The sequence below is a fragment of the Bos indicus genome, chromosome 10, assembly GCF_029378745.1.
Source record: "Bos indicus isolate NIAB-ARS_2022 breed Sahiwal x Tharparkar chromosome 10, NIAB-ARS_B.indTharparkar_mat_pri_1.0, whole genome shotgun sequence".
NCBI classification, from domain to species: domain Eukaryota; kingdom Metazoa; phylum Chordata; class Mammalia; order Artiodactyla; family Bovidae; genus Bos; species Bos indicus.
This window is the reverse complement of record NC_091769.1, coordinates 35,123,336-35,142,524: the sequence shown is the minus strand read 5'-3', so window position 1 is coordinate 35,142,524 and position 19,189 is coordinate 35,123,336. Positions and strand designations below refer to the sequence as shown.

The 19,189-nt window shown below is 45.5% G+C and overlaps 1 protein-coding gene across 2 annotated transcripts; it reads right to left on the bottom strand.

Annotated features, from left to right (window-relative positions):
• Positions 1–1,964: 1,964 nt before the first annotated feature.
• Positions 1,965–17,780, bottom strand: THBS1 (thrombospondin 1). 2 transcript variants are annotated; one of them, XM_070797250.1, is made up of 22 exons: positions 17,617–17,780; positions 16,960–17,055; positions 16,115–16,674; positions 15,107–15,182; positions 14,615–14,814; positions 14,379–14,501; positions 13,266–13,359; positions 11,685–11,861; positions 11,193–11,369; positions 10,718–10,891; positions 10,358–10,485; positions 10,102–10,254; positions 9,478–9,696; positions 8,870–8,977; positions 8,175–8,334; positions 7,906–8,024; positions 6,076–6,310; positions 5,660–5,887; positions 5,220–5,491; positions 4,707–4,804; positions 4,463–4,602; positions 1,965–4,072 (listed from the first exon to the last, which is right to left on the bottom strand). In XM_070797250.1, exons 2-22 carry the CDS (start codon positions 17,024–17,026, stop codon positions 4,065–4,067), a joined length of 3,516 nt encoding a protein of 1,171 aa, XP_070653351.1. In that variant the 5' UTR covers positions 17,027–17,055; positions 17,617–17,780; the 3' UTR covers positions 1,965–4,064. The 2 variants fall into 2 exon arrangements, with proteins under 2 accessions (XP_070653351.1, XP_019824055.1); XM_019968496.2 differs by having other exon boundaries at positions 11,685–11,858.
• Between the last annotated feature and the right edge of the window lie 1,409 nt (positions 17,781–19,189).

The following is a 19,189-nucleotide window of genomic DNA, read 5'->3' as shown; positions in this document are numbered from 1 at the left end:
GCTGTATTACTATTTTAAGAGAGAGGGTTTGTTAGTTACAAGTCAGTAACCTGAATTTATGAGAACATTTTATGTCTTTTCCAAACGATGTGCTTCTGATATTTGATTGATAAGTATGTGTGTGTGTGAGAGAGAGAAAAAGAGAGGGAGAGGGAGGGAGAAAAGAGGAGAGGGAGATAGATGGCGAGGAGATAGTTTATGGCTTTATAGTATATTTCTCCAAATGGTATTTGGGGCATAGTGGACCTTTATGTTACAAAAGTTCAACAGAGGGTAGGAAAGCAGAATGATTACGTAATTAATTTTACCCTTGAAAGGAATGAGACCCTTCCATAGCATGTAAACTGAAGGTACCTACCTCTAACAAAGAGCTGGCAAGCTGAATTTGTATAATATACTCAATAGGCTCCAAATTAAATGAAAGATTACCTTGATAAGAAAGAAAATGTTCTTTAAAAAGCAGTGTTTTTATTTTAAATTTCCCTCTAGACCTGAGTGTTTGCCCCCAGAAATGGTAGAGAAAAAGTATGAAAGAGCAAGAGCTAACTCATTTCAGGAATAAATTTAGGATCTTAAAATTTGAGTTTTTTTTTTTTTTTTTTTTTACTTATGATTCCTCAAGAAAACTACTGGCACCACCTTTATTGTAAATTCCCATAGGACCTAGAGTTTATTGCCCTTCAGTCCAACTCTGAAACGCATGACAATAAACTCCTACAGAAGGAGAGAGCTATCACCCTGATGGCATAGTTTAAATTTTTAACAAGTCCTTTATTTCAGTACAACATGATTCGAAGGTCAGTCTTGGAGTGCATATGGAGCATTCCTGGTCAGAAAGCTCCAGGTCCCAGTGTCTTCTGTCCCATCCTGATACTATCAGTTACTTTTGTTTCGTTACTTAAAAGTGAATTCAAATTCTCTCCCAAGACTTCACCTGCTGAGCTGCTCTGAGAATGAATGGTGTCATGTTTCAAAGAATATTTCTTTCAAATCAGTTTTCCAAAGTTTATAACCAACACCTTCCAGTTCCTGATTCTTCACCTAGATACCATAAAGTGATTTGGCAATTTATACTTATATATGACTATACAATTTATACTTATTTATGTTTCTAGAACGAGAGAGAAAAGTCAATAAGGGGAAAAAAGATTCTGTCTCACTCAGCCTGTCCTTTTTGTGTAATGGACCTCAAAGGGAGATCTTTAGTCATAAAAATTTTTATTCTAAAATTTTTAAAAATTCTTTTTAAAACTAAAAATTGGATGGTATTCTACATTCATGGTTAGTGCACCTGAAGCTCAGGTTCTGCTTTTTGTAAGGCTTTGGCTTTCTCTTCACAAAATAAGTTGATATTTTATGTGTGTGTGTGTGTACATATATGTGTGTGTGTGTGTATGTGTATATATATATTAGGATTTATTCCCAATTCTCCCTCTCTTAAGTTGTCTTTCTGACCAAAGGCATAGTCACTCTCCAAAATGTGGTATCTATAGAATTTGACCCAGCTTTTCAAGGACACTTTGTCTTTCACTAACATTTCTAAAGCTTCTTCACAGCCTGGTGTCCTCATTCATGGGTCAGAAGATGTAGCTGTGAGTATGTGCTTCACTCCTGTTTTCCTTTTTATTTTCAGGAACAGAACTGGGCTTTGAAAAGGATTCGATAAATGACATTTAGTGACATTAGTAAAATATAAACTTATATCCTTTTGAGTCTCACATCTTGTGGGGGTGGTCATTTCTCATTGCTTGTTTTTAGTATGATAGGCTAATTTATTTTGTTCTTTTATTCCACAAATCCAGCAAATACGTCATCTAAGCAACTGCGTCTTAAATTGTAAAGGAACTGTGAACGTTACTGTTAACTGTGATTTCTTTTTGTGTATGCTCTATTGGCTTAAGGATACAGTTTACCCATACCTCATAACATAAGGCCAGAAATCAAATAAACACGGATACAGTAAGTATAAATATAAATTTCCATATGATTTATTGTTGTTCCTTGTACATAAGAAACAGTAATATACAACTTACACTGCTTTAGAATGTAAAATGGATAAAAATGTGTACAAAAAAGCACATTCCTAGAAAAGTATTGGCAAATAGTAAAAACAGGGAGGAGGGTAACAAGCAAAAAACAAATCAACAAAACAAAAAACGAACAATTCTTCAATTCAGTGTGCAAACATTTTATAAAAATAGAAATACTAACTCTACAGGCAGTATTTCCTGATAAATTATTTAAATAGCATATCTACACAATCTGAGATATCTATTCCAAAGGCATTGAGAAAATAATTTATAAAAATAAAGCAATGGTATACAAGATGATAGAAAAAAAACAACTTTCAGAAAACGTATATAACATTTCAATGCTATTTCCTTACTGGGAATACTTTTCTGCAAAGAATTTTTATACTATGTACAACATTGATTTTTTTTTTTTTTTTTTTTTAGGTACTACAGTAGCTTTAAGTTTGTTAGACACTTAAACTCTTTCTGTTTGATCCCAAAATTCTTTACTCAGTCACACAACAAATGAGGTAATATTTGTATACAAGTTTCACCTTTGTCATTTTTTTCTTTTGGAAAAAGGCAAAAATAATCAATGTAGATGCTTTTCATCTCCCTGGAAATAGGCACAAGGGATGGGATAAGACAGTATTAATGGCCTCTTGGCTTTCTTTGCAAACTAAAAACACTTGCAAATGGACAACCAAGTAATTCCACTTGGGAAAAAAAAAGGAAAAAAGAATTCCAAATCATCCAGTCTAAGCACAAGGTGAAGAGCAGCTGGCTATGCTGGCTTCCTTGTGCCATTCCTGTGAAAGATTTGCTGATCGATCTCAACTACCTGCTCTCAAACACTTTCCATATGAAACTAGATTCCAGGTAGAACAGAGTTAATAAATAATCTGTATTTACAATCTTACAGTCATAATGACTTGTAGCAAAGATGATATGGATAGTCCTTACGCTTCTTCCTGTTCCATGAATAGTCTTTCAGACAGATCCCCCAGAATAAGTAAAAAATAAATAGTTTACATTGTAAAGTGTTTGTTTAAAACACTAAAAACTACAGTCCAAAAGAGACAACTGGAAAACTCCATGATGTTCAGGAAAAAAAGAGAAAGAAGGAATGTCTTAGTTGATAATTTTGTGCCTTTCTAACCATAAAAATACAAGCATGGCTGCCCGTCCCTTGGGAGACAGCCTGGTGCTCGCTGAGATGGTGGGTATTCTTATTTTGCTGCTACATCTGCAGAAGCTACATCTGGAATACAACTGACAATTTCAATAGAACCAAGCTGCAGCAGCTGGCCCTGCCTTGTGTTGGTTTAACTCCGACTCCCTGTTCTGGTCACTACAGGTGATGTGTTAAGGGGTGGAAATCTGGGAGGAAGTCCAGAAGCCAGTCTTTTCCTTCCTTCCCTGCTCCTATTTAAGTGCCTATTTATGTGGGTTAATCAGCTAACACCGGTCAGCATCATGAAATCCAGCAATAGTCTTTCAATCCCCTGAAAATGATTTAGTACCAAAAATGTAACAGTTCCTCCATATTTTCTTCATACAATCATCTCTTGGGTATGCATCCTCCCCTTTGGGCTTTGGCCCCCCCGCCCCCCCCATTCCAGAGGGAGTAGGTCAGGGCTGGTTTTGTTTGTCAATTCTAGTGAGTCCTCCCTTCTCTCACATGCCTGAAAACATTTTGGAGTCCACTGCTCAGAGCTGGCCTCACAGTCGCATTCTGCTCTGACAAAAGCAGAGTGGGACAGGCACCTTCCAACCAAAGCATGTGGATGCTTTTGCTTTTGCAAAAGCCAACCAAAGTCATTGTTTGTCTCCTTGGAAGATTCTTCTCAGTCAGAGGCTGAATGCAGGGTCTGATTTGGAAAACTGCATTTTCTTGAGGCAAGTCACATGTTCTAGGAGTCCACACTCATGCAAGCAGAGAGCAAAGGCAGGCAGCGAGGCGCGATCCTGGGGGTTTTCTAAAGCCCATGGTTCCAGAAGGTGCAATACCAGCATCGGTTATGATCAGTCTTTTGATCAACAGTTTGATGATTAGGAGTCTGTGAAATAAATATATAAACACATAAATATATCAACTAATTCACTGAGGCACTGTCATCTTAATATCCACTAATACATTAACAACCTTGGCACAGCTCTACTTTTATAATGGCAAAGGTATATTTTGAGATTGGTAGTTTATAAAATTACACATTAATGTGTTTGAACACCATTGCAAGGTGTTTGATATAGCATAACCTTCCAGAACTTATGCTCTGCTTTCTAAGGCTTTCATTATTTCATTTTTTATCACTGTGTCTTCAACAGCAAGATAGAAACAACCCCGTGTCTTACACAGCCTTTATATCAGCCTCTTGCATGACCGCCGTTCTTGATACTGATCTGAACTAGGGATTTCACCTACATATTCACTGTCATTTTGCTCCTACCTCTGCATTCATATTTCAGGTCGGAGAAGAACACCATTTCTTGAGAGAAGACGAACAAGCCTAGCCTCCCACCAGCATAGGTTTTGTCATAGATGGGTCCTGAGTCAGCCATGATTTTCTTCCCTTCATACATTACCACTCTGCGGGAAAAAAGGAAATCACCTCAGTGCCACCCCTTACCTTTGGTCCCCTCCTCCCTGCCTGTCAGTATGACTTAAGGGATATTTAATCAGAGCAATCCTACCTGATGAAACCTGTCTTTGGCCTGTGGCTCAGATGCCATCTGTAGGCAGTGAAATCTTTCCAGCCAATGTGACGAGGGTCATGCCACAGTGTGCGCACCTGGAGGAAAAGGAAAAGCAAAGGTTGAAACAGCTTCATTATAAGATTTATGGTAGATTCCATGAAATGGAATGGTACTTGAAATGGTACTTGAAAAGGTACTGAGTTGACCTAAACTAGAGGGCTGCAATGTAGGATTTTTTTCCCCAAGGGCTTTATTGGCTATGTAACCTTGAATGTGCATATCAGCAAAGAGAAGGGACGTTGACATTTTTGTTTGTTTGAAGAGGCTAAAACAAACAGTTTGAGCCTTTTGATTTCAAGTGAGCTACCCTCTCAGACGCTAGGATGGTTTTTGCAATGCAGAGCTTAATGCTACAGTTGGTGATGCTGGGAACGTGATGTCTAAGACTCCCTGGTGGGAGGCTTGGCCAAACACAGCCTCCCTTCCCCTCCTGCAGGGTGCTGTTCTCACCTGGCCAGAGGTGTTTCCTGTGTGCCAGAGGGCATTCCGCAGGTGCTCGCCAGGCCCCGTGGTGGAGTTTACAACCTTCACGGAAAGTCCAGAGTACCCCTGAGCCCTCGTGGGGTTGGTGTCCCAGTAGGACTGAGTGACTTGCTTCCACATCACAACATAGAAGCGGCTGCTGGACTGGTAGCCAAACACAAAGCCGGCATAGTCGTCGTCCCTCTCGGTGTTGATGAAGAAGGTGCCACTGAAGTCCACGGCGTTAAATTCGTCATAACCTGGAAGAGGAGGCCACACCCAGGTTAAAACCTGCAGCCTTCAGGAGGTTCTCTGTCACATTCCCAGCCATTTTTAGCACGCATGGGGACACATGCAACTGCCTGCTTTTACATTGGCTTCTTTCCCCTGTACACACTGGCCTTTCGTTTGAAGAACTCTCTACTCACCTACAGCAAGTCCAGGGTCACAGTTGACAGTCTGGACGAGTTCTTTACCCTGATGGCGTACAACCCAGTTAGGGTCATTCTGGGATGTCCCTTTGGGATCTAGAGGAATCATCTGGAATCGGCGGAAATCAGTCTCACTGATATCAACATTTTCGGGACAGATGTCATCAATGTCTGGCACCTTGTCCTGGTCAAAATCATCTTTGCAAGCATCACCTCGACCATCACCTAAAGGCAGAAAGGCAAGAATTCAGTGAAATTCCAAAATACCATTACTGGTGCTAGAAATTCCCTGTCTTGTCAAAGTTAACATTCAGTCTCTTCATCCTCAAATGTATTCAGCTTTGTTTTTATTTCCTCAATCCAGACAGCCATGGTTTCAGTTACTCGCTTTAAAGGTGGCTCCAGTGACTCACCATCAGAGTCCTTCTGGTCAGGATTGGGCACCAGCCTGCAGTTGTCCCGGTCATCAGGAATGCCATCATTGTCGTCATCATGGTCACAGGCATCGCCTTTGCCATCCTTGTCATGGTCAGCCTGGTTGGCGTTGGGCACGTAGGGACAGTTGTCCAGATTGTTCTGGTGGCCGTCTTCATCAATATCCTGATTGTTGTCACAGGTGTCTCCAATGCGGTCCGAGTCAGAGTCGAGCTGAAAGAGCCAGAGGGTGAGTTGGAAATGTGAATCACTGATGCTAAAGAAAACTTACGGAGATTCTCCAGTGTCTGATAAGACCAGTGAGGTTTCACATCTATATCAACAAATCTTAAATGTTTTATTCTTGATCCTTGTATGTATTAGACAGTTTTTAAAGGGATATTTGAAAGTTCTTTTAAAATAGAAAACTTTCTAAATAAAATTAAATAGAAAGCATCATTTCATCACTAAGGATAGAATGCCATATTAACTACTTATATCTTAATAGATGAATTGAATGCTCTGGGTACAATTTATGTTCTATTCAAATTTTCAGTTAGGAAATTGTTGACACGTCAACTTCTACTCCAGGTCATTAAATCATGGCAACATGCGCTGCTTTTCATACATACTGGGTAACCTGTATGGTGGGATAAATCATTTTCTTCTCTTTTCGGTATTTGGTTTTACACATCTAGTCCAAAAGGATTGTCCAGTGTTGGCTCAGGTAAAGTCAAAATTCTAATTTTTTTCAAAACCATATTTCTCAGAGTACCTTTTTTACCTTATTCATTACATATGGAATGCTTACAGATTATTTATACAGAAATTACAATTTTGCTTGCCAGTATTTATGCTCTTTGCCATTAAGATTTGTACATGATGAATTGTTATAAATTTTATTATCATCTGAAGAACCAACACCTTATCCAGGGAGGTTAAATGGCACTGAGGTTTAATTTACAGTAAGACTCAAATTCAAAACAGATGACCCTCAATGCCTTTTGATCAAGAATGCTATCCCAAATCATTCATGCTTTCCTCTATTTCCCCAAAGCAGTTCATCCTGGTGCTTTTTGTTTTAGAGAAAGTCATAGAGCAAATAGTAGGAGAGTTTCTGGATTCCTCCAGAAATTAGCTGGCTTTATCATTTCTTGAATCTTTTAAAAAATATTTGCATTTATAAAAAGGTGGTTTCTAAATTTCCAGAATAATGGCTTTTAGGGGAAAAAAAAAGCCCTAAGTTTCACACCGAGAAAATAATGATGAGCGATTATACCAGAAAAGAAACACCTTCAGACATGGAACTTGTTCTGGCTATGTCTGTTTGCAGCACTCTGTAGCACCGGTACAGAATTATGTGTTTGCAATGCCAAAACACTTGAAGAATGACAAAGAAATCCCTGGATTTCTTTTCTTGCAGTCAGATTATATCATGAGCCATGAAAATGGCTGTGTATCTTGCTTAGGGATATTTTCTTCCATCTCTTAGTTTCAGACATGATTAATATTTCTGTACAGTTGTCAGTCACAGATTTCTGCTTTGTATAATTTATCTTAACAATGGTAGATTCCACTGAGCAAATCATGTGGGCTTCTTATAGAGGATAAGATTGAAGTTACAAGACTGTCATGCTAAAGACCTATGGAACTCTGCAAAGAGCTTAGGTCAGGCAAACTGTTCACATGAAAATGCTGTAATTGGCTATGAGATCACTGATAGCCGTGGTAGTGAAAGTTTTTGAACTTAAACTCTTCTATTTTTAAAAGTGGTTTAGAAAGGGATATTCTAACAGTTTACTGAAAGATTCTGAAAGGAGTCTACGTACCTGGTCTGGATTGTGTTCCAGGGGGCAGTTGTCACACTGATCACCAACCCCGTCCATGTCAGTGTCTTTCTGGTCCACATTGTAGACATACTGGCAGTTGTCCCGTTCATTGAGGATACCTGCAGAGAACACGGGACAGATAAGAGCTGGAATCTTTAGCCTCAGCTGTTTCAACCAGACTGCACACTAACAGCCAGCGCTGTTCAAGGCTGAGAGCTGAATGCCGTTACAGCTGCCTACGGGCTGGCTGGAATCAGGTAGCGCCTTACCGTCCCCATCAATGTCAGCTGCACAGGCGTCTCCTTCCCCATTGTTATCTGTGTCAGCCTGGTCTGGGTTGTGGTTGTAGGGGCAGTTGTCACAGCGGTCTCCCACGTCATCTCTGTCATAGTCGTACTGGGCTGGGTTGTAATGGAATGGACAGTTGTCCTGCCAAGAGAAGAAGCAGAGCATTGTACAACTTGGTCCATGAAACTAGCCTCAAATCACATGCATAATATATATAAAACCGTGAAAATCTGCAACAATCATTTTCTACTTGGTGGATATACTAAGTCCCCTGTAAAATGATCACTGCAAAAGTTAAAAGCCAGGACATAATGAATGAAAAATGAATTTCTGTTGGTTATGAGTCAGTGAGATGTAAATAGAAACTCAACATCTCCATTCTCGGTGCAAGCAGAGAAAACCTTACTGTGACCTAAAGACATTTGAAACCAATATGGGGAGCAAAGTGTCATTTGCTCACACATAGTAACTTTTTGCTCCAACTAGGGGAAAGGCAAGCTATGATGAAAAATAAAACCCTCATTTAAAAATTCTCTTGGCAACATTTATATCTTAAAACTACAGAATCACAATGAATAATTTCTGATGACTAGATATCAGTAATTTTGTTGAATCTTAAGGGTTACAGGCTGTTGCTGAACACAAAAGCTGAAAGAGGAATGGAAAACAATTTTACCCTGTCATCTGGAATCTTATCATTGTCATCGTCATCATCGCAGGCATCGCCGATTCCATCCTTGTCATAGTCTTCCTGCCCTGAGTTGGGAAGGTTGGGGCAATTATCCTGGAAAGAGAAGACACATTGCAGCTGCAGTTTGCAAGCCTTTTGCTCAGCTCATGCACTAAAGCGTGCACCGAAACACTGCAGACAGAACTGAATACTACTTTGTGACAGCAAGTATTTTCAATGGGAAGACAAAAAAGTTTGCTTGGAGGAGCTACACACACACACACACACACACACACGCACACACACACGCACACACACACACACACAAATACTTTGTATAAATGTTCTAAACTTTATATATGCTGGGAACATGGGTCATGCTCTGCTGGCATTTGGTAGAGAAATGAACTTTTTTTGGACAACATAATCGACTGTGGAACACAATTGCCCAAAGGGCCTGTCCCATTCATGTTCTTGGCATGAAGTGACTTAATAAGAATTAGTGTTCCTCTGCCTTTGGATGATTTGATCTTTCAGTTCCATTCCCCAAGTTTAAGCAATTCCTCAGCTCATCCCCTTGATGTGGTTTCTGGAGGCGGGTGAGGGCGGGCTACCTTTCTGCAGTGGTAAGTTGCGTTGGCCACGCACAGCAGGTCCTCATTGGGCCAGCCGTCCAGGTCTGTGTCCTCCCCGCAGATGATGCCGTTGCCGGCGTAGCCAGGCTTGCACTCGCAGCGGTACATGGGGTCGCTGTAGTGGCCCAGGTAGTTGCACTTGGCGTTCTTGTTGCAGTCGTGTGTCCCGTCTGTGCAGGGGTTTCGGGGCTTGCATACCTGAAGGCACAACATTCTCAAGTTAAGGCAGAGCCTTGGAGGGTCCCCAGCTCCCCACTGCCTCTGGACAGAGATCCATGGGAAGAGTGTGAGTCCTCCCCATCCTCCCCTGGGAATGTCGATGCCAGGTTATAGGCTGACATGGCTTTATGTGTGTTTTCCTTGAACTTGCACATCACCCTGGCACTTACAAATCCATCCACTCACAACTCACTCCAGAGCAGCATGGTCAAATGTGATGGACCAATTTTCTCTGCTGGATGAACAATTCATTTTCTAGTCCTGTTTCTAAAAGCCAGATTGACACTCACCCCCTTCCCTACTTTCCCTGAAGGGTGTGAGAGGACATTCCCTGCATTCATGCCCCCCCCCCCAACTCCCATCTACTAGTCCCCTCTGCTCTACCTGCTTGTTGGCGGTGGCATGTTCCACGCCCCGGCCAAAGGGCTGCGAGCCAGTGAAGCGCGGTGGGCAGGGCAGGCAGTTGTAGCCGGGGTCTGTGTTCTCACACCTGTGCTCTCCATTGTGGTTGAAGCAGGCATCAGGGACTTCTTTGCACTGTGGAAGAAACAGGTTTGTTCATGTTTAGAGAATACTGCCACAAGAAGTGACCAAGGCAGATGAGATGCTTTCCTAGGTCTGGTAGCTCCCAGCTCCTCACCTCATCAACGTCTTTGCACTCGACTCCATCTCCACTATAGCCTGGGGGACAGGCACCACACTTCCAGCTGCCATCAGGGTAGCTGGTACACTGGACACCAGCAAAGCAGGGATTGGACAGGCATCCGTCTGAGATAAGAGTGACAGGCAAATGTGGGTCTCAGCTGCTGTTACTGCCATTCTGGTCACTTTAAATGGGGGTATAATATTGTAAGGTCTGTGTAACTGCTAACTTTTGAGATTATGTTGTCCATCTGGCATTTTAATCAAACCACTCAGGACCATCCAAACTGAACCCCCATGAAAGCTGACCATGCCATTAAGTGGTTTTGTCCTGGGCTGCCTGGGCTGTGTGGCTTACCAATGGGACAGTCCTGCTTGTTGCAGATCTGGTTTTCTGTCACATCACCAACGCAGTCCTTGCCTCCAAACTGGGGTGTGGGGTTGTTGCAGAGCCGGCTACGTTTCTGTACCCCTCCTCCACAGGTGACAGAACAGATGTCCCATGGTGACCAAGGTCCCCAGCCTCCATTGACTGTAAGAAAATGAACCACAGGCCAAAGCTAAGACCAATTTTCAAACACTTTACCTTCATAGGAGACTCTCCTGAGTGTGTTCAAGAAACCTCCATGACCCTGACACATGGTAAGGATGTCTGGGAAGAGGGTGAGTCTGAAATGGTTCTATTTGTCGTTAGAAGAAGCTGCTGTGCCCTGCAGGGCTGTGCTTCTGTTTGTTTCTCTAGGAGGCAACCTCCCCCCATCCGTGACTCATGGATGCCAGGCAGCCAGCAGGATGGAGCTGCCAGCATCATGCCGGGGGATGCATGCACTTACTGGGGCAGGAGTCTTTCTGGCAGGCTTTGGTCTCCCGGGCTTTGCCCTCACATGGCTTCCCATTCATCTGGGGGCTGGGGGAGTTGCAGAGCCGGATCCTTGTGATCACACCGTCTCCACATGTTACGGAGCAAGATGACCATGGGGACCAGTGGCTCCAGCCGCCATCCTGTTTAACTAAAGGACAAACCTGATGGTTATATGGTGCTTCCCACAAGCCAAGCTCTATGTTAACTCTTTAAATGCATCCTCTAAACCAAATCTTCAAACTCGCCAAACTAAAAATCTTTAAACTATTTTTACCCCCAATTTACAGATAAGGAAAGAGCCTCAGAGAGGACAAGCTGTGCTCAGGGGCTCACAGATAAGGCAGAGAACTGGGATTAGATCAGAGCCTAGAACCTGTGCCCTCAACCTCTGTGCTCTGGAGTTGCTATTGGTGACAACAGGGACAAGTCAGGTCTCTACATCCCCAAGTGGCCAAACACTTACATCTCTTGTCACACTCCTGGATGTGGCAGGTCCGCGTCTGCACAGAGGAGCCCTCGCATCTGTTGTTGAGGCTGTCGCAGGAGCGGCCACGCTGCTGGATTCCATTGCCACAGGTCACAGAGCAAGAGGTCCACTCAGACCACGGGGACCAGCCGTCGTCTGCAGAGTCGCTGGCTGCTGAGCAAATGGGTGCATTTAGTGTGTTATCATGAAAACAAGCTATTCTTTGGACTGCTCTGCTCAGGACTTTCTTCCCATTCCAGAGAGTGAAAAGCAATATATTTGTTAGGCCAATGGCCAAGTGGTCATTCTGTGCACAGCTTTGGGGTAATTGCATGCTTTGCCTGGGTTGGTATAGCTGAACCTTTCCCCCACATGTTTCTAGTCATCCTCGCCTCCTTCTTCCAGTCTGGATTTAAAATGAGTTTCCCTTTTTTGACTTAAGATGTCTTGGTAGGCATTTCTAGCCCCAGGCTTCCAAGAATACTTGGGTTTTAGGCAACTTATAGGAGTCACTTCTGACTTTCAGGAGAGCCCACGTGTTTGGCAGATGAATCTGAAGGCAGCGGAGCCGCTGTTGGCTCTGGCCCTGGATCAGTCATAAGGTCAGTCAGCGGGTGGCTCCTCTCACCCTAGCATTTGGGGCCTTTTCTGCACATATTTTCATAAGAGGGAAGTGTGTTTGTTTACCATCTGCCCAGGCGCCATGACTACAATCACGTTCTGTATCTGACAGGAGATAGAACTTGTTTTCTCTTGCCATCAGTTGGAAGTTTTCCTAGTAATTCCTGACTCAAAATTCAGTGCTCTGCTAGCCCCTAGCTAGCCTTGTTCCCTTTAACCCACATCTGAAGTGAATGCTGAACAGAAAGCAATGTACAAATGATTATGACAGTTCCAATGTCACTGATATCTCTGAAGGGAATTGGTTCTTCTGAGCTGTGATCCGTGTGTGTAGGAAACGGGGAGTGTGGGGGGTGTGGATGTGAAGGGTGAGTGCTACTTTCCTGTTTTATGCATCTTAGTTGTGATAAATCATTTCTATGACTTGTACTTACTACAGTGTCTCAGCAAAGTGATTAATTATACTGTCAGCAAAACCAGTACCAGATTGGGTACCATGAAACAATACAATTTCTTACAGAGCCCTGAGACTCAAACTACTATTTTTTCTTAGGTCTCCTATGCCTGTAGATAAAATGGGTAGAACTTTCAGGCCCAGTTAAGTCCATCAATTTCTCCAGTGAGCAGATTTTTCTTGACTCTAGGCCATAAGGTCCGATTCTAAATCCAGTTAACTTAAAGCTATTGCTGCTACCAATTCATCTCTTCTTTTCTCAAAGCACAGAATCATACTCAATAAACTATACTAAGGTTATTGTCTACACCATAATCCAGGGGGGTAATTAAGTTTAGTCATAATGGCATTTTTTTGGCTCTATACAGCAGACAAGCCATCAGCTAACCAGATGCTGCAGCAAGAAACTGAATGAAAACGTGACAGAGATGGGACTGGGATTCCAGCATTATGCACAATTGATCCAGTCGCTGAAGCATGGTTATGCAATCTTAGGAACTTACGCCAGCACCGTGGGCAGCATTCTCCATCCGGAACTGTGGCATTGGAGCAGGGCATGATGGGACAGGACACTTTTTTGCAGATGGTAACTGAGTTCTGCAGGGCAACAGTGAAGGAGAAATGGGTACTAAGCATATTGCAAGCAGAAGCTTACATACTGCAACATTTCAATTACAAGCTGAAATGTTGTCTGGGCTATAAACGCTCTAGTGGAATGATTTTAATAGAAGATCTGCCTGTCTTTGGCAGCCACCAGTACTGTGGAGACAGTTCTAGTGCTGCTTACTTGTCACTCCATCCCTCTAGAATTCTTCTTAATTGCCACTTAGTCACTTCTTCATGCACAGAACAGCATGAATTTATGCAATTGGAACCACCTAATATCATGAGTCAGATCTGTTACTCTGTGTCTAAAGTCAAACTCCTGAAACTCAGCCAGGACTTAAAAATTTTTTAATTACATCTTTATGGGGAAAAGAAGATCAATGAGCATCTTACTTTCTCATATATAAATATGGCTTTATATAATATTGGACAAGAATGGGAATTTAGTAAAGGTGACTCCCAAATCCAGCAATCCATGATTTGTAGTTAAGCTTGACTTTGCTCAATGAGCCAGTAACACCCCCCAAATCCCTCTGCCCCTGGCGTTAGGTAGCGGGTGAGCCAGAAGGACACATACGCTGCAGGCAGTACCATCTGAGGTAAGTGGATAGTTCTAACGACGTTGGGCTAAGTGATTTGAACAGCAGTCAGTACCGTATTAAAGAATCTCCATGTCATAGCTGAATATGAATCAGGTTTGGGGGAGAAAAGTTCAACTCGGTTTTACTTACCTGATATTCAACACTTAGCTTTTGAACTAAAGCAGGTAAGTTACCGAGATATTTAAATAGATATATTCTTTTAGATATTACTCTTAGCCTATGGTATAATTAAGACTTTGAAAACCTCTGAGCATTTAAACGATTTTATAGATGTCATAACTGCATCTTAAGAAAGAGACACCACTTGGGTATCCAGCCATGGAACATGAACAGAGCCTCTGCAGCCATCTGGCTGTCTCTTCAGAGAGTGCGCCATCCGTTCGTGTCGCAGTCCGTCGAGAGCCTTACCTGGCAGCGACACTCAGTGCAGCTGTCCACCGTCCACTCGTCGCCAGTCCTGTACTGCACTCCGTTGTGGTAGCAGAGTGGGGGCCTCCTCAGCTCGTTGGCCAGCTCTTTGTTCTCTTCGGTCTAAAAGGGGGAGAAAGGTTATTAGCATCGAGCCTCACTTTCAGTCCCTCAGCATCATCAGGGATACACATGCAGGGGCTCCTGCTAACAGGGGGCGGGTGGAGGCCACTGACCACTTTGCGGATACTGTCCTGCAGCGTGGTCACGATGGTGCGTAGACCCCTGAGCTCCAGGACCATGCTGGACAGCTCGTCACATGAGATGCCACAGATGGCTTGCAGGTCCTTTGTCTTGTGGCCAATGTAGTCGGTGCGGATGGCAGGGCTGGACCCATTCACCACGTTGTTGTCAAGGGTGACAAAGACACTGGTAGCTGCCAAGGAACAAAGGAAGACAGTGAGGAAAGTAGGAGAGTATCTTCAAGTAGATGCTCCCACCAGCCATCCCCTGGGCATCCTAAGTGTAAAAGACATTTCATTTTGGGTGAGGGAGGCAAAAGGAGGGGACCGTTGAGTGTGGAAAACTGTTTGAGGTCACCTTTATATAAAGGTAACTATGTTACCTGGGGTAATTTTTGCACAATCACCATTGCTTAAGTTTCTCAGCTTGTTTTGGGTGGAATGCCCTCAGTTCCCCATATGCCCTAAAAACAGAGGGATACTTACAGCTGGAGCAGCCTTTGTTCCTGAGGATGTCTTCTGGTGTGGTTCCAAAGACAAACCTTACATTCTGCAGCACCCCCTGTGAGCAGAGGATATACAGTGTTTGTAGAGTGTTGGTGGGGGCCGGGGGGGTCGGTGGGAGGGGGGACTGTTTACGCTAGAAGGAGCACACAACAGATGTTCTAACATTTGAAAAGAACTCCCTTTCAAGATCACCGTGTCAAAATAACACACCAAGTAACTGTTGGTGAATTGCCAAATTCATGGGAATTGCAAAATAACTTCAAAAATCTTAATTGTCTCTTCTGCCAAGTCTGCAGTCTTTTACAAAGAATTCAGTTATCGGCCTACTTGGGGATACAGGAAATGGAATCTGATATTGAGACCAGAGGATACAATGACACTCTCCAGTGTCAAACAGTTAAATGTGGGAGTTTCAAAGCCACAGACGGAAAGATCTAGAGGTTTAAGCAAGGAAGACACTGCAGCAATAAATAGCCACTATTTTAATCTTTTCTTTGGGATTGGTTACATCCCCATGAGGAAGCAAATAGCCAAGTGGTATTTATCCTGCTCATAAAAAGTATCCACTTCAAGCAATATTATAATTGGTGCAATGCATTTGAAATTATTTTCTTGAGAAGAGCATAAAGAGTATTTAAGGTTTGAATAGGCAGTTACAGGAAAACCATTTCTTGTTTCCTTTAGAGGTTTTCAATGTCTGACCCCTAGAACACCAGCACCAACCTCACCTTGGAACTGGTTAGAAATGTAAATTATCAGGCCCCATCCCAGACCTATTGAATCCAAAACTCTAGGGGTGGGATGCAGCAGTATACATTTTAGTAAGCTCTCCAGGTGATTCTGATGCTCCCTACTGTGTGAGAACTACTGCTTTAGTGCATAGGCAATATTTCCTATACTGGAACCCCTGCCTCTCTTGTTATCACACTCCTGGTCATAAGCTGCCTAGCAGTTGACCCCGTGGATCAGGAATCAAAGCGACCTCACCTGGAAATTGTCGTTGACACCTCCTTTGGCAATGCGGAGCCTGGCGATGCTGGCCAGGTCCCTGGTGAAGATGCTCTGGATGGGGACATCCAGCTCCGCATTCTCCATCTTCTCACAGTCGATGTACAGCTGGGCCCTGTCCTCCTGCACAAACAGGGTGATGCTCTTCCACTGGCCAGTCGCCAGGAGTGCTTCTTCCACCGACACCACATGCTGCTTCCCCTGCACGGTCAGGCTCAGGTCCAGGGTGCCTGCCTTGCCATTGGAGACCACGCTGAAGACCTGGCCAGAGTGGTCTTTCCGCTCCACAGCCAGCAGGGTACCCCGGGTCTTCTTCATTTGCCTCAGGGAGGCCAGGAGGAGGAAACCTTTCTCCGCCCGCACAGCATCCACTAGGTCTTGGAACTTCTTGTCAGGCACAGGGGGGATCAGGTTGGCATCCTCGATGCGGAAAGCTGGGCTAGAAGGGTCAGGGCCCTTCACCAGTCGGCGCCCAGAGCCCTTGCGGGCAGCTCCGGTGAGTTCAAAGATGTCAAACACACTGTTGTCTCCCCCAGACTCTGTTAGACAAGAGCAGGACACGTGGTGAGCGCTCTGGGTTGGGGGTGGGGTGGAGGCTCAGCTCTGGGGGGTGGAGGTGAGGCAGAGGGCTGGAATGAAAGCTCTTGACAGCCACTGGAAGAGCTAAATAAAGGGCACGGTCAGAGGCAACCGGCATCCTGAGGTTTGGTCAGGGCTCAGGGGAGAAGCAGCTGAGAGAGGAGTGCACAGGGAGGGAAGCGCACCTGGGGTAACCCGACCTCCTCCTCTTCCCTCCCCCCACACAAGATATTATACAGACTCACCTGGAATGCGGTTGGAGCCGCAGGCATGCAACAGGAGCAGGACACCGAGTCCCCAGGCCAGCCCCATGGTGGAGCTATTTGTGCCCAGCAAGGAGCCTGCAGCAAGGAGCACAGAGCCCAGGGTCAGAGGCTGCCAAGCAGGGAGTGTGGGCAAAATCCGGCTGGCCTTGGAGCTGGGGATCCCTGGGGATCCCCCTTTGGGCCCACATTTGCTGGAAGGAGGGGCAACCGTATTTACTTTGGAGAGAGCATCAGGAAGAAAGTAAGAGTTGAGGGGAGATTACCGCTTTAAACAGGTGTTGGGGGCAAGACCAACCACTGAGGAGGGGTTTTTCCTTGAGAGTTAAGGGTAAACACTGGACCAGGAGATGTAGTTTAGGGGCGCAGGGAGGCACAGTCCTTTTCTAGAGGACTGATAGGACTCGGGGAAAAGAAGAAAATCTTGGGGTGTCCTGGTGGGTTAGTCTGTGAACCCCAAGGCTGGAGAGAATGGCTCTGGAGCCCTTCCACAAGAAGAGTCCCCCAGAGGCTGGGAGCGATAGTATGGGGAAGGCAGAAAGTATTGAGATCCGGGGTTCCGGAGGCGCTGAAGCCTGGGAGCTCCAGGTGGCTGGCCAGGGCAGCACTCGTCCTCGGCGACCGTCCGGGAGTCCTTACCTGTGCGGACGCGGATGCAGCGGCCGGGGCCGGCGACAAGGGCGCAGCGACGGGATAGAGCGCTGTAGAGGCGCGGGGTGGAGGCCGTGGATTCGGAGGCTGCGGCTGGGAGAGCTCGCCAGGGTGGGCTCTCAGCGGCCGGCCCGAGTGGAGTGGCTGGCGAAGCGGAGGAGCCGCGCTCTTTTAAAGGGGCGCTCACATTCCTGGGGTTTCCTCTGACCAATGAGAGGCCGCGGGGCAGGAAGCGGGAGGGGGGCCAGTCTGGGTTCCTCTCTCCGCCCCCCGCTGCCTGGCGCACAACTTTCCAGCTAGAAGGTGGAAGGGGGGCGGCGGGGGTCGGGGCCTAGGAGCACTGGAACTTCTCAGAAAAATAGGTGCCCGCCCACGCGGCCTTGGCGCTCACGGGCTCAGCACTTTGGCTCTGGCGCCGAGCGGCCCCAAGCCCTGTGCGCGCATCCCGAGCCGACAGGCCCTAAGCCACCCAACCCAAGACCCTTAAGAGAGGCTTTCAGGCAAACTCGTCCCCTTGAATGCCTGCGCGACGGCTGAAGGGTGGACACTTGGGGAGCGAACCCGTTTGTACAGAAAAAAATAAGCCCAACGGGGTAAATGGGACCAAGAGGGAATCAGTAGTTGAAGGAGTTCCCTTTTGGGTACTTGTTGATCCTTGTCCATCCATCCAGGTGGGGTGGGGACCACGCGACCCGCTTAGCGCCGCGCCCCTGCCCTCGCCCCACGCCTGCCCTCCGCCTGTCCTCCATGGACGTGAGTGGGTGTCGCACTGGCCAGCAGTGCGGGTACCGGCTCGGCTTCCCACGCGTGTCAGGGCAGCCTTTCCGCAGGGGCTTGCCGCCCGAGTTCCCGGGAAAGTGCCATCCCCCAAGTGCTGCGGCGCTTCCACGGCTGGCCGCTTGGGGGCGATGTGCGAATTCTGATCAAGGGGATGCGAGCGGACAGCTTCTTTCTAGTCAGGAATGTTAAGGAAACGTACTTATTCTTACCGACTTTCCTAAAGCCAAATTGGAAATTGTGTCTTGAAAAACAGTTTTTTGTGCCCACTCGTGCTGCTTAACGTGACTTCTGGTTGGAGGATTTGCAGCACCATCTGGCTCCAGAGTCTTGAACTATTTACAGAATAGACTCATGGAGTAATAAATTACCTTCTTCCTATCGTTTTATTTCCTTTCCCCCCCCCCCTCCCTGAACGTTCTTTTCATTTTTAGGCTCCCGAAACCGAGGTGTGGGTTACATTTCTGTGGGTGCACCAACTGCCATGAGTGCTGCCGCTTGCTTAATGCTTCTGTCATTGGAAGTTTGGTGTCCAAGCCACCGTCCCAAGCCAGCATGACTCCAGCTGCCTGGAATTCCATTCATCTCTTCGGCTGGGACGTCAGCAGCCGCACTTCCCCTGCTGTGATCCCAGACTATCAGGCTGGCCCTGGGACCCAGGGCGCAGGTAGTAGCTTCACCAAATAAGGATCTCAGCCACCGGACAGGGGAATCCCTAGGGTTCACTTCCCTCCTTAGCATTCACACCTGGCCAGATTCCCAACACCCACACGTGTGTAAACAT

Coding starts and splice junctions, on each gene's coding strand:
- THBS1 (XM_070797250.1), bottom strand. CDS start 17,026: ATGGGGCTGGCCTGGGGACTCGGTGTCCTGCTCCTGTTGCATGCCTGC. Junction 14,815..15,106: donor GAACAAAGGCTGCTCCAGCT/GTAAGTATCCCT, acceptor GTTCCTTGGCAG/CTACCAGTGTCTTTGTCACC. Junction 11,370..11,684: donor CCAGGAGTGTGACAAGAGAT/GTAAGTGTTTGG, acceptor TTTGTCCTTTAG/TTAAACAGGATGGCGGCTGG.